This window comes from Eumetopias jubatus, unplaced genomic scaffold (assembly GCF_037043125.1).
Source record: "Eumetopias jubatus isolate StellerSeaLion01/CBP00866 unplaced genomic scaffold, mEumJub1_p1.0 scaffold_12, whole genome shotgun sequence".
NCBI lineage: Eukaryota > Metazoa > Chordata > Mammalia > Carnivora > Otariidae > Eumetopias > Eumetopias jubatus.
In genome coordinates, this window is record NW_028274818.1 from 386,989 (window position 1) to 401,441 (window position 14,453).

The window sequence follows — 14,453 nt, forward strand, 5'->3', positions numbered from 1 at the left end:
TGAAAGGGCCTGGCCCCAAGGACCCTCTAAATTTCCAAATGCATCCCCAAGAGTAAAACCACACCAAGTGTTTGAGACGATTTTTTTATTAACATATAATATATTTAATAAAAAATAATATCCACTCTGGCTCTCTCCTCCATTGCAAGGGGAAGAGTGGTGAGGAGGGGTTGGCACTGCCCACCCCCAGGCATCCGGGCAAGCCCTGCCTCCGGGGCTCCCCTCCACCCCTGCCTTCCAACAGGCTCTGACCTCCAGACAGACGGTTCAAAGTTACAAGTGCTTCAGGCCCTCCCTTGAGCTCCCCCAGGCCCACCCCTTGTGCAGAATTCAGGGGCCACCTGGACAAAACCCTTGCTTTTTCTCATTCCTGGGATCCCTCGTTCATGTTAGAAAGAGGATCTGGGGGCAGAGTGGAGTCTCTACTGGCCAGGGGGAAGGGAGGAAAGGAACAGTGATGGGCAGGGCCACCAAGAGGGGTGCCGATGAGGCCCCTCACTGCAGCCGGTCACTGCGGAATGAGTCCTCCACGGCAGGATCGGGCAGCAGGGCACAGGGGTCGCTCAGCATGTGGAGCCCTTCCAGGCCCAGTGGCTCCATGCGCAGGTCCTCCTCCAGCCCGAGCCCCAGTCCCAGCCCAGCTGCCGACACCTCAAAGCCAGGCACTCCGGCCAGGGCCGCCGCAATCTCCTTAGAGAAACCTGGGGAGGACTCTCCTGTGCGGGCAGAAGAGATGGGTGAAGACCCATGGCCTGTAAACCCTTCGAGGAGCCCTGGATCTCCTGATGCACCAGCGAATGTATCACCCCCTCCTTCCATGCCCCATCACCACCCACACGGCTCACCTGGGAGAATGATGTTGGGCCCTGCGGCATGGCGGGAACAGTGCGTCACGTTCTGGTGGTTGAGGGCATGGGGGTCCTGGAGGCTACTCACTGGCCCCTCACCCCCTAAAAATCCAGGCCCTTCAGAAAAGCCAGGGGGATCCAGCGCCAGGCTGGTTGATGGGCTCTCCATGCTGAAGTGCTCCAGCTACGAACACAGACAGAGCCTGAGGAAGTGCTTCAGAACAGGGCGTCCCACTGGCTCCCGCCTGCCCTGCAAAGCACCCCCCGCCACTCCAGGAATAGGAGCAGAGACAGGGAGAAGGCTGCAAGCAGAGCAAGAGAAGCAAGCATGGGGCCCGGAGCAGGTGTGGGCGCTGTACCTGCTGGGACAGAGCGTGCGCATGCCAGGAAGAGAGCGAGTCGGAGCAGCGGGCACCGGAGAGCACGCTGCGCGGAGACCGCTAGGGGACAGGGGCGGGGGGTGGGGTCAAACGCAGGAAGAGAGAAGCCTCAGGTTGGCAGTGCTCCGTTATCTAGGGGGGAGGAGATCTCCCTCGCTACCCCAGATCCGCGGAGACCGCTAGGGGACAGGGGCGGGGGGGGGGGTCAAACGCAGGAAGAGAGAAGCCTCAGGTTGGCAGTGCTCCGTTATCTAGTGGGGAGGAGATCTCCCTCGCCACCCCGGATCTCCCAATTCAGAGCGCACCAGCGATACTACACAGGCCCCCCGACCCACCCCTGGCCCTCCCCTGCTTCCGGCCCCGGGTACTCACGTTCCCCAGGCCGAAGTCACTCATGGGCCGGTGGTGAGATTGCTGCCCCTGCCCACTGGAGCTGGGTGGGTACAGTGCCCCATAGTGTGGTGGCCGGCCTGGGGGCTGCCCGCCTGAGGGCTGCACGGAACAGGCCTGAGAGGACAGCCCTGGCTGCTGTAGAGGTTTTGGGGTGGGTGGCTGGCTGGGCAGAACCAAACCTGGGGGGCTATACGGGTATGGAGGCAGCCGCTGGTCACTGGACAGTTTGCTGGTATCCAGGGGGACACCCTGAAGAGAAGCAAGGAAAAAGGGAGCAGCTTACCCCTCGGTAGCACCCCAGGGGGAAACTCTTAGTCAGTTCCCACCCTGTGAAGCTGCAACCATCCTCAACACAAATGTGACCGTTCCATGGGGCGCCCCGGGGCCGTGGCCCTCACGCTAAGTATCTGAACGAAAGCGAGCGAGCGAGGCCGGTGTTGGAGGCCTGAGGAACCCGCTCCTGCGCAGGGAGGCTGCCACACACCCCACAGGCCAGGGCCAGCACTGGGGGGGGGGGGGGGGGTTGCCGGAGGCAGGGAGAGCGGGAAGGAGGGAGGGAGTCAGGCTCCAAGGGAGCAGAGCCCTCGCTGGCCCGGCCTTAGTCTTTCCTCCAGGAACATGGAACACACATTCCAGGGAAGGGCGGTGGAGGAGAGGAAGTGGGCAGCGAGAGGGGCGCAGGGGCGGGGAGAGGCTCGCGCCGAGGAAGGAGCCCTCAGCTAGGTTCTCAGGCTGCTCCCGACTCTTCCTAACTTGCTGAGTAAGCTTGGAAAGCACTTTCCCTCTGGGTAGTATCCTCGTTTGTGACACGAAGAGATGAGGCTCCACGTCTGAGAGCCCCCGACTCTATGAAATCCATGGACGAAGGACAGCGATGGGAGAGGGGACGCGACAGGATGGAGGCATGAGAGACGGACAGACAAGGAAAGAAGCGTGGGGGGAGAAGGGGAGAAAAAGCCACCATTTGTGGAGCATGCACCTGGGTGGGCACGGCCTAAGCACATCCTGTGTGCGGTTCCTGTGACCCTTACAACAGCACCCTCGTGTTACAGGTGAGGACGCGAGGCTCGCGGCCGCCAGGGCACCTGTCCAAGGAGGCCGCTAGGAGGAGGCGGGGTCGGGACGTAAACCGGGAAGCGGCTCACCCAGGCTTTGTGCTCTTCAGGCAGGAGGGACAGAGGAACAAGGGCCGAGGCAAGGAGCACAGAGGTGAGGAGGGGGTGTCCGGAGGAAGGAAGGTGGGCGGGCGTGTGCGGCAGGAAGAGAGAGGGGGAAGGGAGACAGACCCGGACGGAAGGCAGCCACGCATACCTGAGTGATGGAGGACAAGGTGGGTGACATTGTTGGCGAAAACTGTTTGGGCAGCTGCTGTTGGGACCTTCTGGCGTCAGCTGGGCCCGCGGGCAAACTCAAGGGGCTGAGGGGCACACGGCGGTGGCGGGGGGAGGTTCCGGGGGTAGAAGCTGGGTAAGGGGGGGCGCCCAGCACGGGAGATGAAGCGGAGGAGGAAGAGGTGGAGGAGGAGAGGGCCGGGGCACTGAGCGAGGGGTGGCCCAGGGAGGTGGTGGGCAGTGCGTGGCGGGCCAGGGAGGATGCGGGCAGGGAGGGGTGGCTGTGGGAGCCCTGGAGCGGGGGCTGGGGGCTGCTCAGGGAGGCCTGGAGGTTGGGGTTGCTCAGGGAGGACTGCAGGGATGGGTGGCTGAGAGGGGAGTGAAGTCCTGCAGGCACAGACAAAAAGCAGAGATGCCACGTTACTGATGGGAGCTGGGCCCCTTTCTGCCCAGAACGGGGAGCAGTGACCAGACTATGAAGGTGGCAACACAATGTCCTTCCTGCTCTGTCCCTGACAGTGAGGTTGGCACGGCCCACCTGGGGGCTGCCCTCCATCACCCCTCCAGGAAAAGCCACATCTGCCGTGAGGGAATCCTGGGGAGGACTGGGGTGGGCAGTCCCAGGAGGCTCCCGGGTGCCCGAGCCGCCCCCCGCCCCGTCACCCCTGCAGCCGGGACAGCCACTCACCCGGCGCATCATAACCCGAGCCCGGGCCCAGGCCCAGGCCCCCACTGATGCCGAGGTGAGTCATGGTGTGGGTCAGATTGGAGGTACTGCTGCCCCCACTCAGGCTGGGGTAGGCCGTCTCCTCAGGGTCCAGGGGAGTGGGCAGTGGCGGGGGCAAGTGCAGGCTGGTGAGGTCGGGCAGGGAGCCGCCTGTGCCCATGGCAGGTGGGAGGACGGGCACACTGGCGGGCTGCTCAGGAGACGGGAAGATGCTGCGGGAGGAGAGGGAGAGAAGCGGAGATGGTGGCAGTGGTCGGGGCGGGGGACGGAGGCTGGCCTCCCACGCTTGCCCTCAGCCAGCCGAATCGAGGCACCTACTTAATTCCAGGGACTTCACAGGACCGAGGTCGGGAGGAGGGTGAGGACAGCTGAGGAGAGAAGGGAGACTGTGGGAAAGGAGGCCAGCGCTCGGCGAGCACCGAGGAAGACCTGCCCCACGGAACGAAGCGGGTAGTGGGCCACACCGACCTTCTTAGCATCCCACGGCTTCAGCAAATGCTTGTCATCTAGCAAGTTCTCCTCAACAGCAGGGACTTGAAAGAGAAAGACTGGCGATGAGAGGGTTGGAGAAGGAGCCAGTGGGGCAGGAGAGGAAGCAGAGGTGAGAGGGAGGCAGTCCCGCTCCCGGGCCCTACACAAAGCCCCCGACACCGGGCCAGAAATCCGTGGGCATAAGTGTCCACAAATGGCGAGGAACACATACCTTTGGAGTCCACTTCACCATCCAGAAAACCTACAAAGGATGCAGGAGAGTTGGCTACAGTCCAGACTTCTCTATGGACTTCAAACAAAAGCTCCTCAGGTCATTCCCTGCCCAGGGCCAGGCCATTTACCTCCACGGCGGTTGGGCAGGATGCTGGGAGGGGCAGGGCCTGGGTAAGTGTCCTGAGGGCTGGGGTTCATCACACTGGTGTGAAGGGCAGAATCAGAACTTGTCCTGTGCGGTGCGGGGGGACAGAGATGAGCTGGTACCTGTGGCAGTGCTCCCGGTCCCCCCTGCCCTGCTCAGCAGGCGACAACGCTAGCTGCGCTGGGACAGGGTGGGGCAGGGGAGCAGGGCCCGGAAGTGGCAGATAAGAGACGTGGTGCAGAGAAGGCCAGGGCCATCACCTGTTCAGTGCAGACGGTAGTCGAAACAACTGTCCCTTCTCTGCAGGGAAACTGCCCCAGGGCATCGTCCTGCGGGGACACAAGGGGTCAGGAGGGGGAAGGCAACAGACGGGAAAGCCGGCCCCGGGCTCGAGAGCGCCGGCCGCTGAGGCGGAGACGGGCAGGGCTGAGCACCCGGGGCTGTGCCTCCTTTCTGGTTCTTCTGCTCCCTGTGACCCTTGACCCCTCTCCCACGATCAAGCTAAGAGATTCTCTCGGCCCGGACAAGCTGAATGGGAATCCTGGAGCCCACAGACCGTGGAGGGTCAGAAATCTGGGGCCGGAACACCGCCTCCGGCACCCACTCCTGTGGGGAGCCAGCCACCCTCCCTCCCCGGACACACACACCCCAGCCAGCCACCGTTACCATTGGTCCTGCACTGGCTGGACTGGGAGGCTTGGCTGCCCGTGTCAACATGGCCAAGACTGGACTCTGACCCACCTACCTGCGCCTGCCCCCACCCCTCCCAGCCCTGCATTACGGAGGAGGCCCTGTTCAAAGCCTGGCACAGCAAGCCTAGCCCCAACCCAAGCTCCCTCCAGAGATACGTCAGAGAGTGGGCAGGAGGCCCGGTCTGCCCTAGACACTGACCTCCGCCAGCCGGACTCCGGAGGAGGGGACAAGTAGGCAGGGCTATAGGGAGAGCTGTCGACGTGAGCGGCACCAGCACCAGTTAAGGAGACGATGGGTGGAGGGCACAGAGCGGACGGAGACCAGATCAGAGAACAGTGGACGAAGTGGATGAATTGTTTCAAGAAGCAAGTACCTCCCTCCTCTTCCACGAGGGGCAACGACAGGGCCAAAGAATGGAAGAGAAAAAGGCAACCAGGCCCAGGAGAGTTGGGAAAATGAGGGAGAATAACTGGACAGGGCATGAGAAACAGGTCCATGAGAGTCTCTGAGACTGAAAGCTACCAACAGAAAGGGGAGGAAAAAGGTGAAGAGGGAACCAAATGCCCTTCAGCGGGAGACGTATGCCTCCCTGTCGAAGGAGCCGGCGCTGACACACGGGCCAAACGGTGGCTTTTCTGGGAGGCTGGTAATGGACGGACTGAACCGCACACAGAGTCCCTTCCTCCCACGAGTTCCCGAGGAACTCCATCCCCCCCACCCCCCGGCTCCCCACAGCCTCCGTGAAGGATATGTGGCGGGGGTAGCGGCGGAGTGGGGACACCATCCTTCGGGGGTCTCGCTGCACCCGTTCCACCAGCCCGTGGTGCCGCGTGCCCCGAGATGAATCCAGAGGCGAGTGGAGGGGGCTCTGCCAAAAGAGACAGGGAGGTCAACCGGGGAAGTCGCAAGTCACCTGGGCCCCCATAACTGCTCTCCACTCACCTGGAACTCAGCCAGGCCACAGCCAATCTGGTTCACGTTGGGCAGAGAACCACCATAATGGGAGCTCCTCGTGTAGGCCAGTCGCAACTTTTGGGCCTGTAACTGAGACAGGGAGGACAAACGAGAACATCAGGGAAGGTTCTGACGACTGTTCCTGTTCCTCTGGCCACTCTTGCCATCTGTCTCCAGGGCACGCCCCTACTGCTGGTGCACTTAGGAGCGCCGCCAGGAAAAGCAGTGGGGGGCAGGCCGGGTGCGAAGCGTCGGCCCCAGCTCTTCCGCAGGCCACCCTCAGCCACCCCACTAATGGCTGGCGTCGCCCTGCCACGCAGGGCCTGACACTCTGCTCAGGGCCAGTCGCAGTTGGCATCAGTCTAAACAGAGTCCCGGAGGGGTTGCCAGGAGCCCCCAAGCTAGTCACATCGGTTAACTCCTGGGAAGGGTGCCTATTAGGCACCTCGCTTTCCCTTCCAGATGTGTCCAGGACTAATTGGAACATGAGGGGAAGGCCACAGGTGGATGCCACAGAGCCATTATCGCCAACCCCTTTCCTTCCCACTCTGGAGGGCACGGGCTTCTGCCACTTGGCCTGCCTCAGGAAAGCTACACAGAGCCTGCACCACCCAAACTAGTACGTGGAAATGTACTAGTACCTAGGAAATGATGGCTCTCCCAGCTGGAAAAAACAGAGCTAAAGCCAAGAAGCAGTCTTCTTCTACCTAGTTCTAAAGCCCCTGAATGGACAGGGAAGCCTTGAGAACGGTCCTGAGAGAGGGAGCAATAACCCAGTTCAGCCTGGCCTGATCCCCACTTTGGGGAGAGGTATCTGGCACAGCAGTGAGACACCACAACCCTCAGTCTGGCATGGTGTCAGTCTGCCCACAGATCTTAAGTCCTTCTGTGAGAGGTGAACACCTATTTCTGAGGCTCAATCACTGCAACCTGCCAAAAAATGGACGTAGGGCAGCTGATGAACTTCCGGGGGTCATGCACTGTTGTGCATAGGCCAACATCAGAATTGACTTTCTGTTCCAAGAGATCTGCCCACTGAGTTTAGCAGACACTTATGTAAACGTTTGGGCTGCTCAAGATTATTAGTATATGTGCTAAGCCTAGCCTCTCAGTACCATAGGCCCCTATGGCTGTACCTGCCGCAAACGAGCCCTCTCAGCTAAGCTAAGCCCCAGATCTCTTATCTCTAGCTTTAGACTCTTGGGTCCCTGAGCCCCGGCCTTGTATGCCCACTAGATATTTATGTGCCGCAGAGAAGCAACCTGCAGGGGCAAGGTGGGCAGAAGGGGTGTTTGGACAAACCAAGGCGCTAAAAAGGCAGAGGCCTCAGCTCTGAGCTTCTCACAGCCTTTCTGTTTGTACACACAAACCCTAAAATCCCACCGTGCCTCTGCTGGAGTCACGGTCCAGACAGAGGACAGGGCAGCAGGCCGAGCCTCTTGCCCACCTTCTTGCCTCCGCACCCACCATGATCAAAAGCTCCCAAAGGGGAGCAGTCAACAGTTAGATCATGATCCTCATGGCATTCAGAGGGAGTTGTGTGTGCGCACACACACGATATGCTTCCCCCTAACTCTCTGTGTTCTGACTCCACAAACTAGGACACATGGTCTCTAGAGATCCAAAGGGAAAAAAACACAAGAAAAACCAACAGGTGAGACACAAACAAAAGTACAACCAGAGTCAGGGTCACAGACGCAACCACAGTCAGTTTAGAAATGTACTTCTGTACCACCATCTCCCCGGGAGTTCCTTCTAGCTCTCTGCCATGAGGGATCACTGCAATATCCTCACCTGCTGTTTTGAGACTAACGTGTCCCTAAATTAGGACTGCATACCAGCTGGGCAGACTCCCACCCTCACTCCCTCTGATGTTCAGCCCTGGAAAGCAAGAAAGGAAGGCCAGAGGGGCTTCAAAGGCAACTGTGCCAGGATGTCTTCTTCCTGGAACTGCTTAGGAATGAATATCCCCTACCCACAGCGCACCCTCCGAGGCACCTGATAACTGACTCACAAAGCAGCCACCTTCCTAGAAAGATCAGCAAACCTAACCTATAGCCAACCGGTTACCCGCTTTGGAGCTTCAAAGTCCTACCTCCCCTCCGCGGTGGCCAGGGCAAAACATCAAGCACAGTCTGTGAGCAATGGACCTCACCTTCATTCACGTCAGGAAACCACAAGAAATATTTGAAAAAGGAAGCAAAGGGAAGGGACGCAGGAGGGGACTTCCTGCCCCACTAGACTCAGCGCTGCGGCGCAAACCACTCAAGGGGCCCTTTCCCGAAGGTACTAAAGTGCCGAGAATGGCACAGCAGGGCAGAGGAACCAGACTGGAGGAGATCACCGACCCGGAGCAGCCGGGCTGGGGCCAGCGGACCATGCCCCCCGCCACAGCCCAAGCTCGGGGATGCTGCAGAAGCGTCCCCAGGGGCTCAATCAGGGACGCACGGGATCGCCGCCGGCCGCCGCCCCCACGCGGCCCCCGCTGGCTCCCCGGCGTCCCGGCCTCCCCCGCAAGCCCGTCTTCCTGCCCCTCGGCCCTCCACCCGCGCCTCCCGGACGGCGGCGGCCCCGCTCCGCCTCCCTAGCGGCGGCGCCCGCCTCCGCCCCGCCTCCCGGCGCCCCGCTCCGGGACTGCGCCCTCGGCTCCCGCTCCCCCGGCGGCCCCTCACCCGGGTGGAGCCGATGTCCATCATCACCTCCTCGAAGGCCGCCGTCTCTTCGGCCTGACGCTGCTTCTGCAGCGCGATCTTCTCGCTAAACTTGCGCGGATTGGAAGCTGAGGCCGTGGCCGACCCGGGCCCGTTCGCGCCCGCCGTCGCCATCTTCCCCGTGCGTCCCTCCCCGCCACCCTCCCGGACAAGCCACGGCCCCGCCGCGGGCCCCGGCCCGCGCCTCCAGCAGCAGCCGCCGCCGCCGCCTCGGCGAGCACCGCGAACCCGGCCCCAGCCTAGCCCGGACCTGCCGCGCGCGAGGGCCGCCGGGAACTGTAGTTTGTTTACGTAACCCTTGCGCGGCCCCAGGCGAGCAGCGCGGACAGGAAGCGGACTCCATTTCCCAGCAGCCCTGTGGCCCCGGGGCCTGGGGGCCTGGCTCCTCCCCCCGGCTCCTCCCTGCGCGGGGCAAGCTGGGAAAAGTAGTTCTAAGTTGGTCTTGAGCCTCCGAGCGCGAAGGGGAGCGGGATGCGGGAGAGGGAAGGATTGGGGAGGAAGGGGAAGGGGTGGAGACAGGGCGGGAAGAAGGAAGGAACAAAAGAGGGAAAATTTGGGTCGTCAGGGAAGGGGACTACGGAGCCAGAAGGAAAGCAGTGAGAGTAGGGATATTAAAACAGGTATAAACGTCTGGGACTCAGGCCCTCTCAGACTGGCCACGTGCCCACCCCTTGCCCAAGATAAATGAATCAGACACTGCACAAATGTACAGAAACATCTTTTATTTGGGTAACAAGTCCCAAAACAGGTCAGTTAGTAAAATAGATTCTAGAGAACATGGCTCTATCCACAGCCCTCCCTCCCCAAAAATAGCTGGGGGTGAGCCTTCCCCTTGGGCTCCTCTGGTATAAAAAAAATTTTGGCAGCTCAGTATTTCTCACCTGGGCATAGGGGCACCATTTCCATGTTCAGTACTCCTAGGGTGCAGTAGTGGTGGGGGGCCGTAGCTCCGCCAACCCTCCCCTAACCTCAACTCAGCAAACATGGCTGCCTCCAAATAAAGAGCAAGCAGGGCCCCTCTGCTGAGGTGCTGGGCAGGGTTCAGTGCCATCACTGTGCTTTTTGACAAAGAGGGAAGGGATTTATTTGGCACTTTAAAAACAGAGAAGTGAGCAGGACTAGACAAGCCAGAGAAGGTACCAAAACTGGCAAGAAGAGGCCGTCTGGCACTAGTCCCCTGGGAGAAGGGAAGCAGGAGACAGATGGAGTAGGGGCGAAGAGAAGGAGCCCACTCCACCCCAAGAAGGACAGAGGGCTGGAATGGGCTAGAACCAGGACTGCTGACTCTGGGCTGTGCCTCCTCACACCTCCATCCCACAGCCGCTGGGTGCCTGCCCCCAGCCTTCCCATTGTCAGCTCGTCCCTGTATGTAGTGTCTGACCCCGGATTCTAGCACTGTGTCTTCCCCAATATGAATCACTGACCATGTCTTTAGTGATACGACTGTCCCTTGTCCCTTGGGGCCACGATCTTGTCTACCACATCCCTCCCATTGGTCAGATAATCCCAAAGACTCCATCCCTATCTCCCAGAGAACCCTTTGATCCTTAATCCTCCCTTCTCCACTCCTTATTTTCATATGCTGGGGTGGAAAAGGAAGGTCAAGGGTACCTGGAGCTCCCTAGACTTGGATGAAGAGCAGGCCAGTGAGCAGGGCAAAGCCTGCAAGGAGCAGGATGACCTTGAGGATCCTCTGCTCAGAAGTGGCCAGCTCCTGGGGCAAGATTTCCAGGAAGGTAATATAGAGAAAGGTGCCAGCTGCCATGCCCTCCAGCACAGACTGGGCCAGCTGGTGCAGGGGCCCAGCCGACTCTGCCAGAGCTGCACCCAGCCCAATGCCCAGAGGGGTCATGCATGAGAAGAGGATCCCACAGCCAGCTACCACCTGCGCTCGCAGATGGCTCTGCAGCAGCCGAAGGGACAAGCTGACTGCCAGAATACCCTTGTGGAGCAGCAAAGCCAGGCAGAGCTCCAGGGCCCGAGCCCGGTCTCGCTGCAGCCCCACCGCCAGTCCCTCGAACACCGAGTGCAGGGCCAGGGAGAAGACCAGTACACAGGCACGCAGGGCTGAGGGGGCCGCAGGGGCTCCACCTGCCTGTGGGATCCCTGGCCCATCATGCCAGTGCTGTGGCCCACCATTTGCTGTTCCCAGCAGAGCTCTTGTCTCCTCTCGAGGTGGTGGCCCTGACTGCTCCTTGTAAGCTAGTGTGATCTGTTCCATCACCAGGACCAGGAAGAAGCCCATTGCCAAGATGAACTCTTGTAGGGGGAACTGGAGCTGTGGGCAGACAGGGCAGCAAGAAGTTCAGGAGACAGGCCAAGAATGGGGAGGAGTCAAGTTCAGAGTCTCGAGGACTCCTAGTTATACAGACTTAGGGTCCCCCATAGATGCAGGGCTACTCTCAGTTACACAAAGACACACACAATCACATAGATGATAGTGTCGCTCATAGTACTACATATAGACCAGTTTCTCAACTTCGGCACTATTAACATTTTGGGTTGGATAATTCTTCATTTTGGAGGGCTGTCCTATGCTCGGTGGGATGTTTAATAGCATCCCCAGCCTGTATCCGTTAGATGCCAATAGTAAGCACAAAGCCTTCCTTTCCCAATTGTGACAACCAAAAAGGTCTCCAGACACTACCAAATGCTTCCTGTGAAGGGGGTGCAAAACCACCCCCAGCTGAGAGTGACTGATGCAGACATGTAGGCGTGCACGGGTGTGAATGCACACACAAATGCACACACACACAGGATCACACGTTGCCCACCTCACCAAATGCTCACACACAGAGCCACAAACTATCAGGGGTCACTGAGACTTACACAGAGTCATACAGGGCGACGGTCACTCACTCACAGAAGGTACATCCTGTGTTACTTCCCCAGTCTTAGGAAGAGGAAGAGCGCAGGGTGCCTTCCTGGCACCTCCACACAACTGTCTCAGCTTTTCCCATGAGACTTCCCTACGCCTTGTACTCGACCTTCTTCACATCCTACTTCCTTGGGTTATGGCGTTTTAGGTCAGGAACTCCAGGCCTCCCACCCTTCCCAGGCCTGGAGGGCCCTCTACTGCCAGCAAAGTGGTGTGAGAGTGAAGATGATTCTCAGAGGCTGTGACTGAGAAACTCACAGAGTAGGTCACATGCCTGTACGAGGCTCCCCTCAGTAACTCAAAAGAGTGCACAGCAGTCACAGAGGGACTGGGGGCGAAGGGGAGCACCCCAGGAAGAGTTATGCCCCATCACTAAAGGTCACAATTCATAGGGTCCCATGCTAGGCGCCTTCCACACGGTCACACGGTCACGGAGCGTGCTGGGAAGAGATGTGAATGACCGTGTCTCCCACGGGTGTGTGACTGAACACCCCCCCACACACACACACAGGGTCACATGCAGCAGCAAGGGCTCACCGTCACGTGCAGAGCTGCTAGGGCCTCATCTATGGCAGCCAGGTAGTCAGGCAGTAGGTCCAGGAGACAGGTGGCCAGAAAGACACCCCCTGCGAAGCAGCTTACTAGGCTCAAGGCTTTTTGGCGGGAGGCTGGACAGGAGTGGAGCACAGACGGGAGTGAGAAATGAACCCCCTCAAGCCTCACTGCCCCAACCCAAGCAACGGTCTCTCTTGCCTTCCCGTCTTTAAGGGAAACTCCGCAGCCCCCAGAGCCCTCCCCAACCCAGCAGGGAACAGGAGAGGCTCACCTGAGGCTTCGGGGCCGGCCCTAGGCCGGCGCAGCACGCAGATGGGCACCAGACTGCAGAGAAGAGTGAGCAAGAGCAGCAGCACCAGGGCGCCCATTTTCACCTCCAGACCCACGGGCCCCGGGGGCTCCGAGGCCACCGCCTCCGGGCGCCACACCAGGAGCTCTGGCTCTCCCCAGGGCCCCATGGTGGCTGTAGCTGCTCCAACGACTTTCGGACCTAAGACAACGCGAGTGGGGCAATGGTCACTTGAAGAAGGAGCCAAGCAGAGGGGAGAGCTGGTCAGCGGACGGGAGCCCCCTCACCCTGCCGCCCCCCAACCTCCCCAGCCCAGTGTAACTCATGCGCTCCCGGACTGGGAACGGTCCCCTTCCCCCGCAGACTGCACCCCTTCGGATGGCTCATTCGGGGACCCCGCGCGGGGGATCCAGCGTCAGGGCGGTGTGGATGTCTCATTACCCCTTCACCTGAAGCTCGGTCTTCCCGGGAGAGGAGAGGCCGGGCCCCCCGCAGGAAAGAGGGGACGGAGCCGAGGGGGTCGGGCTGCGCAGAGGTGTCGCGGGGAGCTTCGTGGGCCACCTGGGCAGGGGGAATTTGGGGGCGGATCACTCCCCGCTCCCGTTTCCCCAGCCGCGCGCCGGAAGCGGAGAGCGGCGCGCTGACGGCCACCGCCAGGGCCCCCAGGCGGCGGGGTCGCGGCGGGCCGAGGCCGCCCAGCCCATACGGCCCGGGCGCACACTCACCTCGCCAGGGTCCCCCTCCGCCGCAGCCGCCGGGTTCCGTCGCGACTCCGGACCCCGCCCCGCCGCGTCCCGCCTCCCCGCCGCCGCCGGCCAATGACGGCGCCAGGAGGGCGTGGCCCTGCCAGGAGTGACGTGCTCTGAGGGCAATCAGCGGGCTGTTAGGGGCGGGGCTTCGAGGGGGCGGGTCCAGGGGCTGCGGGCCTGGGGCGCTTCGGGGCGGTAGGACTGGCCCCGCCGGCCGGAAGCTAGAACGCCCGCGGGCGAGGCGGGAGTCCGAGCCCACTCGGCATTCCCAAGTCTTCCGCTCTGCATCGCTGGGGTTTTCTTCCTGGTCTTGGGCAGCGTCTTCTTAGCCATCTCTTGGAAGACTCTAAGAGCCTTTCCGCGCACCTTGGCGCCAGAGGGAAAACATTCTCTTCTTAGGACTGACTTCTTTGCTTGACTTCCCTCTCCAACACCCGCAACAAAGGAAAACGACAAGGCAGAATTGGAAAAGGAAAATCGCGAAGAGAGGGCATTTCTTGAAAATTATCCCTCTTGACTACCGGTGGCCTGAGCGCATTCTGTGCAGCCTTCCGTCTTCTCTGAGGGTGTGCGGGCACTGGTGGGACCCAGCCCAGGGGTGGCCCAGACCCTACCCAGTGAAGAGCTGCTCTCAGCGGGCTCCAACTTACCATCCTCACCATGCCTCAGGGCATCGAACAGGCTTCTCTCCAAACGCACCTGGAACTCTGCAACTCCTCTCCCCCCAGCCCTGCTGGCCTCCTTTCTCTTTTCTGTTCCTTGATTGCGCCAAAGTATTTTCAACTCAGGACCCTCATCGTTTCCTTAGCCTGGATCCTTTTGACCCACCCCCCCTGTGCTATCAGAATCTTCTAACCTCAGGGGAGGGGAGGGTGTAAAAGAGGAAATAAAGAAGGGAGCTCGGCCTAGTCTTTTCAAAGGCGAAAAGACCTCATTGTCTCAAGAAGAGGCAGGAGTAATGTCTCTAAGGCTCTGGAAATGGAGGCCAGAAACTTCCCTAAGAGGGAATGTGAGGACTTTTTTTTTTTTTAAGATTTTATTTATTTATTTGACAGAGACAGACACAGCGAGAGAGGGAACACAAGCAGGGGGCGT

General features: G+C 60.4%; 2 protein-coding genes across 7 annotated transcripts; both read right to left on the reverse strand.

Annotated features, from left to right (window-relative positions):
• Positions 1 to 70: 70 nt before the first annotated feature.
• On the reverse strand, positions 71 to 9,124 carry CRTC2 (CREB regulated transcription coactivator 2). 5 transcript variants are annotated; one of them, XM_028090186.2, is made up of 14 exons: positions 8,849 to 9,124; positions 6,165 to 6,266; positions 5,974 to 6,090; positions 5,421 to 5,482; positions 4,790 to 4,858; positions 4,513 to 4,616; positions 4,383 to 4,412; positions 4,148 to 4,227; positions 3,998 to 4,065; positions 3,641 to 3,891; positions 2,933 to 3,339; positions 1,601 to 1,870; positions 846 to 1,032; positions 71 to 716 (listed from the first exon to the last, which is right to left on the reverse strand). In XM_028090186.2, exons 1-14 carry the CDS (start codon positions 8,999 to 9,001, stop codon positions 496 to 498), a joined length of 2,121 nt encoding a protein of 706 aa, XP_027945987.1. In that variant the 5' UTR covers positions 9,002 to 9,124; the 3' UTR covers positions 71 to 495. The 5 variants fall into 5 exon arrangements, with proteins under 5 accessions (XP_027945987.1, XP_027945988.1, XP_027945989.1 ...); XM_028090187.2 differs by having other exon boundaries at positions 4,148 to 4,212; positions 8,849 to 9,123; XM_028090188.2 differs by having other exon boundaries at positions 3,998 to 4,047; positions 8,849 to 9,123.
• Positions 9,125 to 9,594: 470 nt separating this feature from the next.
• On the reverse strand, positions 9,595 to 13,386 carry SLC39A1 (solute carrier family 39 member 1). 2 transcript variants are annotated; one of them, XM_028090325.1, is made up of 5 exons: positions 13,335 to 13,386; positions 13,059 to 13,170; positions 12,592 to 12,810; positions 12,303 to 12,433; positions 9,595 to 11,165 (listed from the first exon to the last, which is right to left on the reverse strand). In XM_028090325.1, exons 3-5 carry the CDS (start codon positions 12,776 to 12,778, stop codon positions 10,509 to 10,511), a joined length of 975 nt encoding a protein of 324 aa, XP_027946126.1. In that variant the 5' UTR covers positions 12,779 to 12,810; positions 13,059 to 13,170; positions 13,335 to 13,386; the 3' UTR covers positions 9,595 to 10,508. The 2 variants fall into 2 exon arrangements, with proteins under 2 accessions (XP_027946126.1, XP_027946125.1); XM_028090324.2 differs by lacking the exon at positions 13,335 to 13,386 and having other exon boundaries at positions 13,051 to 13,151.
• Between the last annotated feature and the right edge of the window lie 1,067 nt (positions 13,387 to 14,453).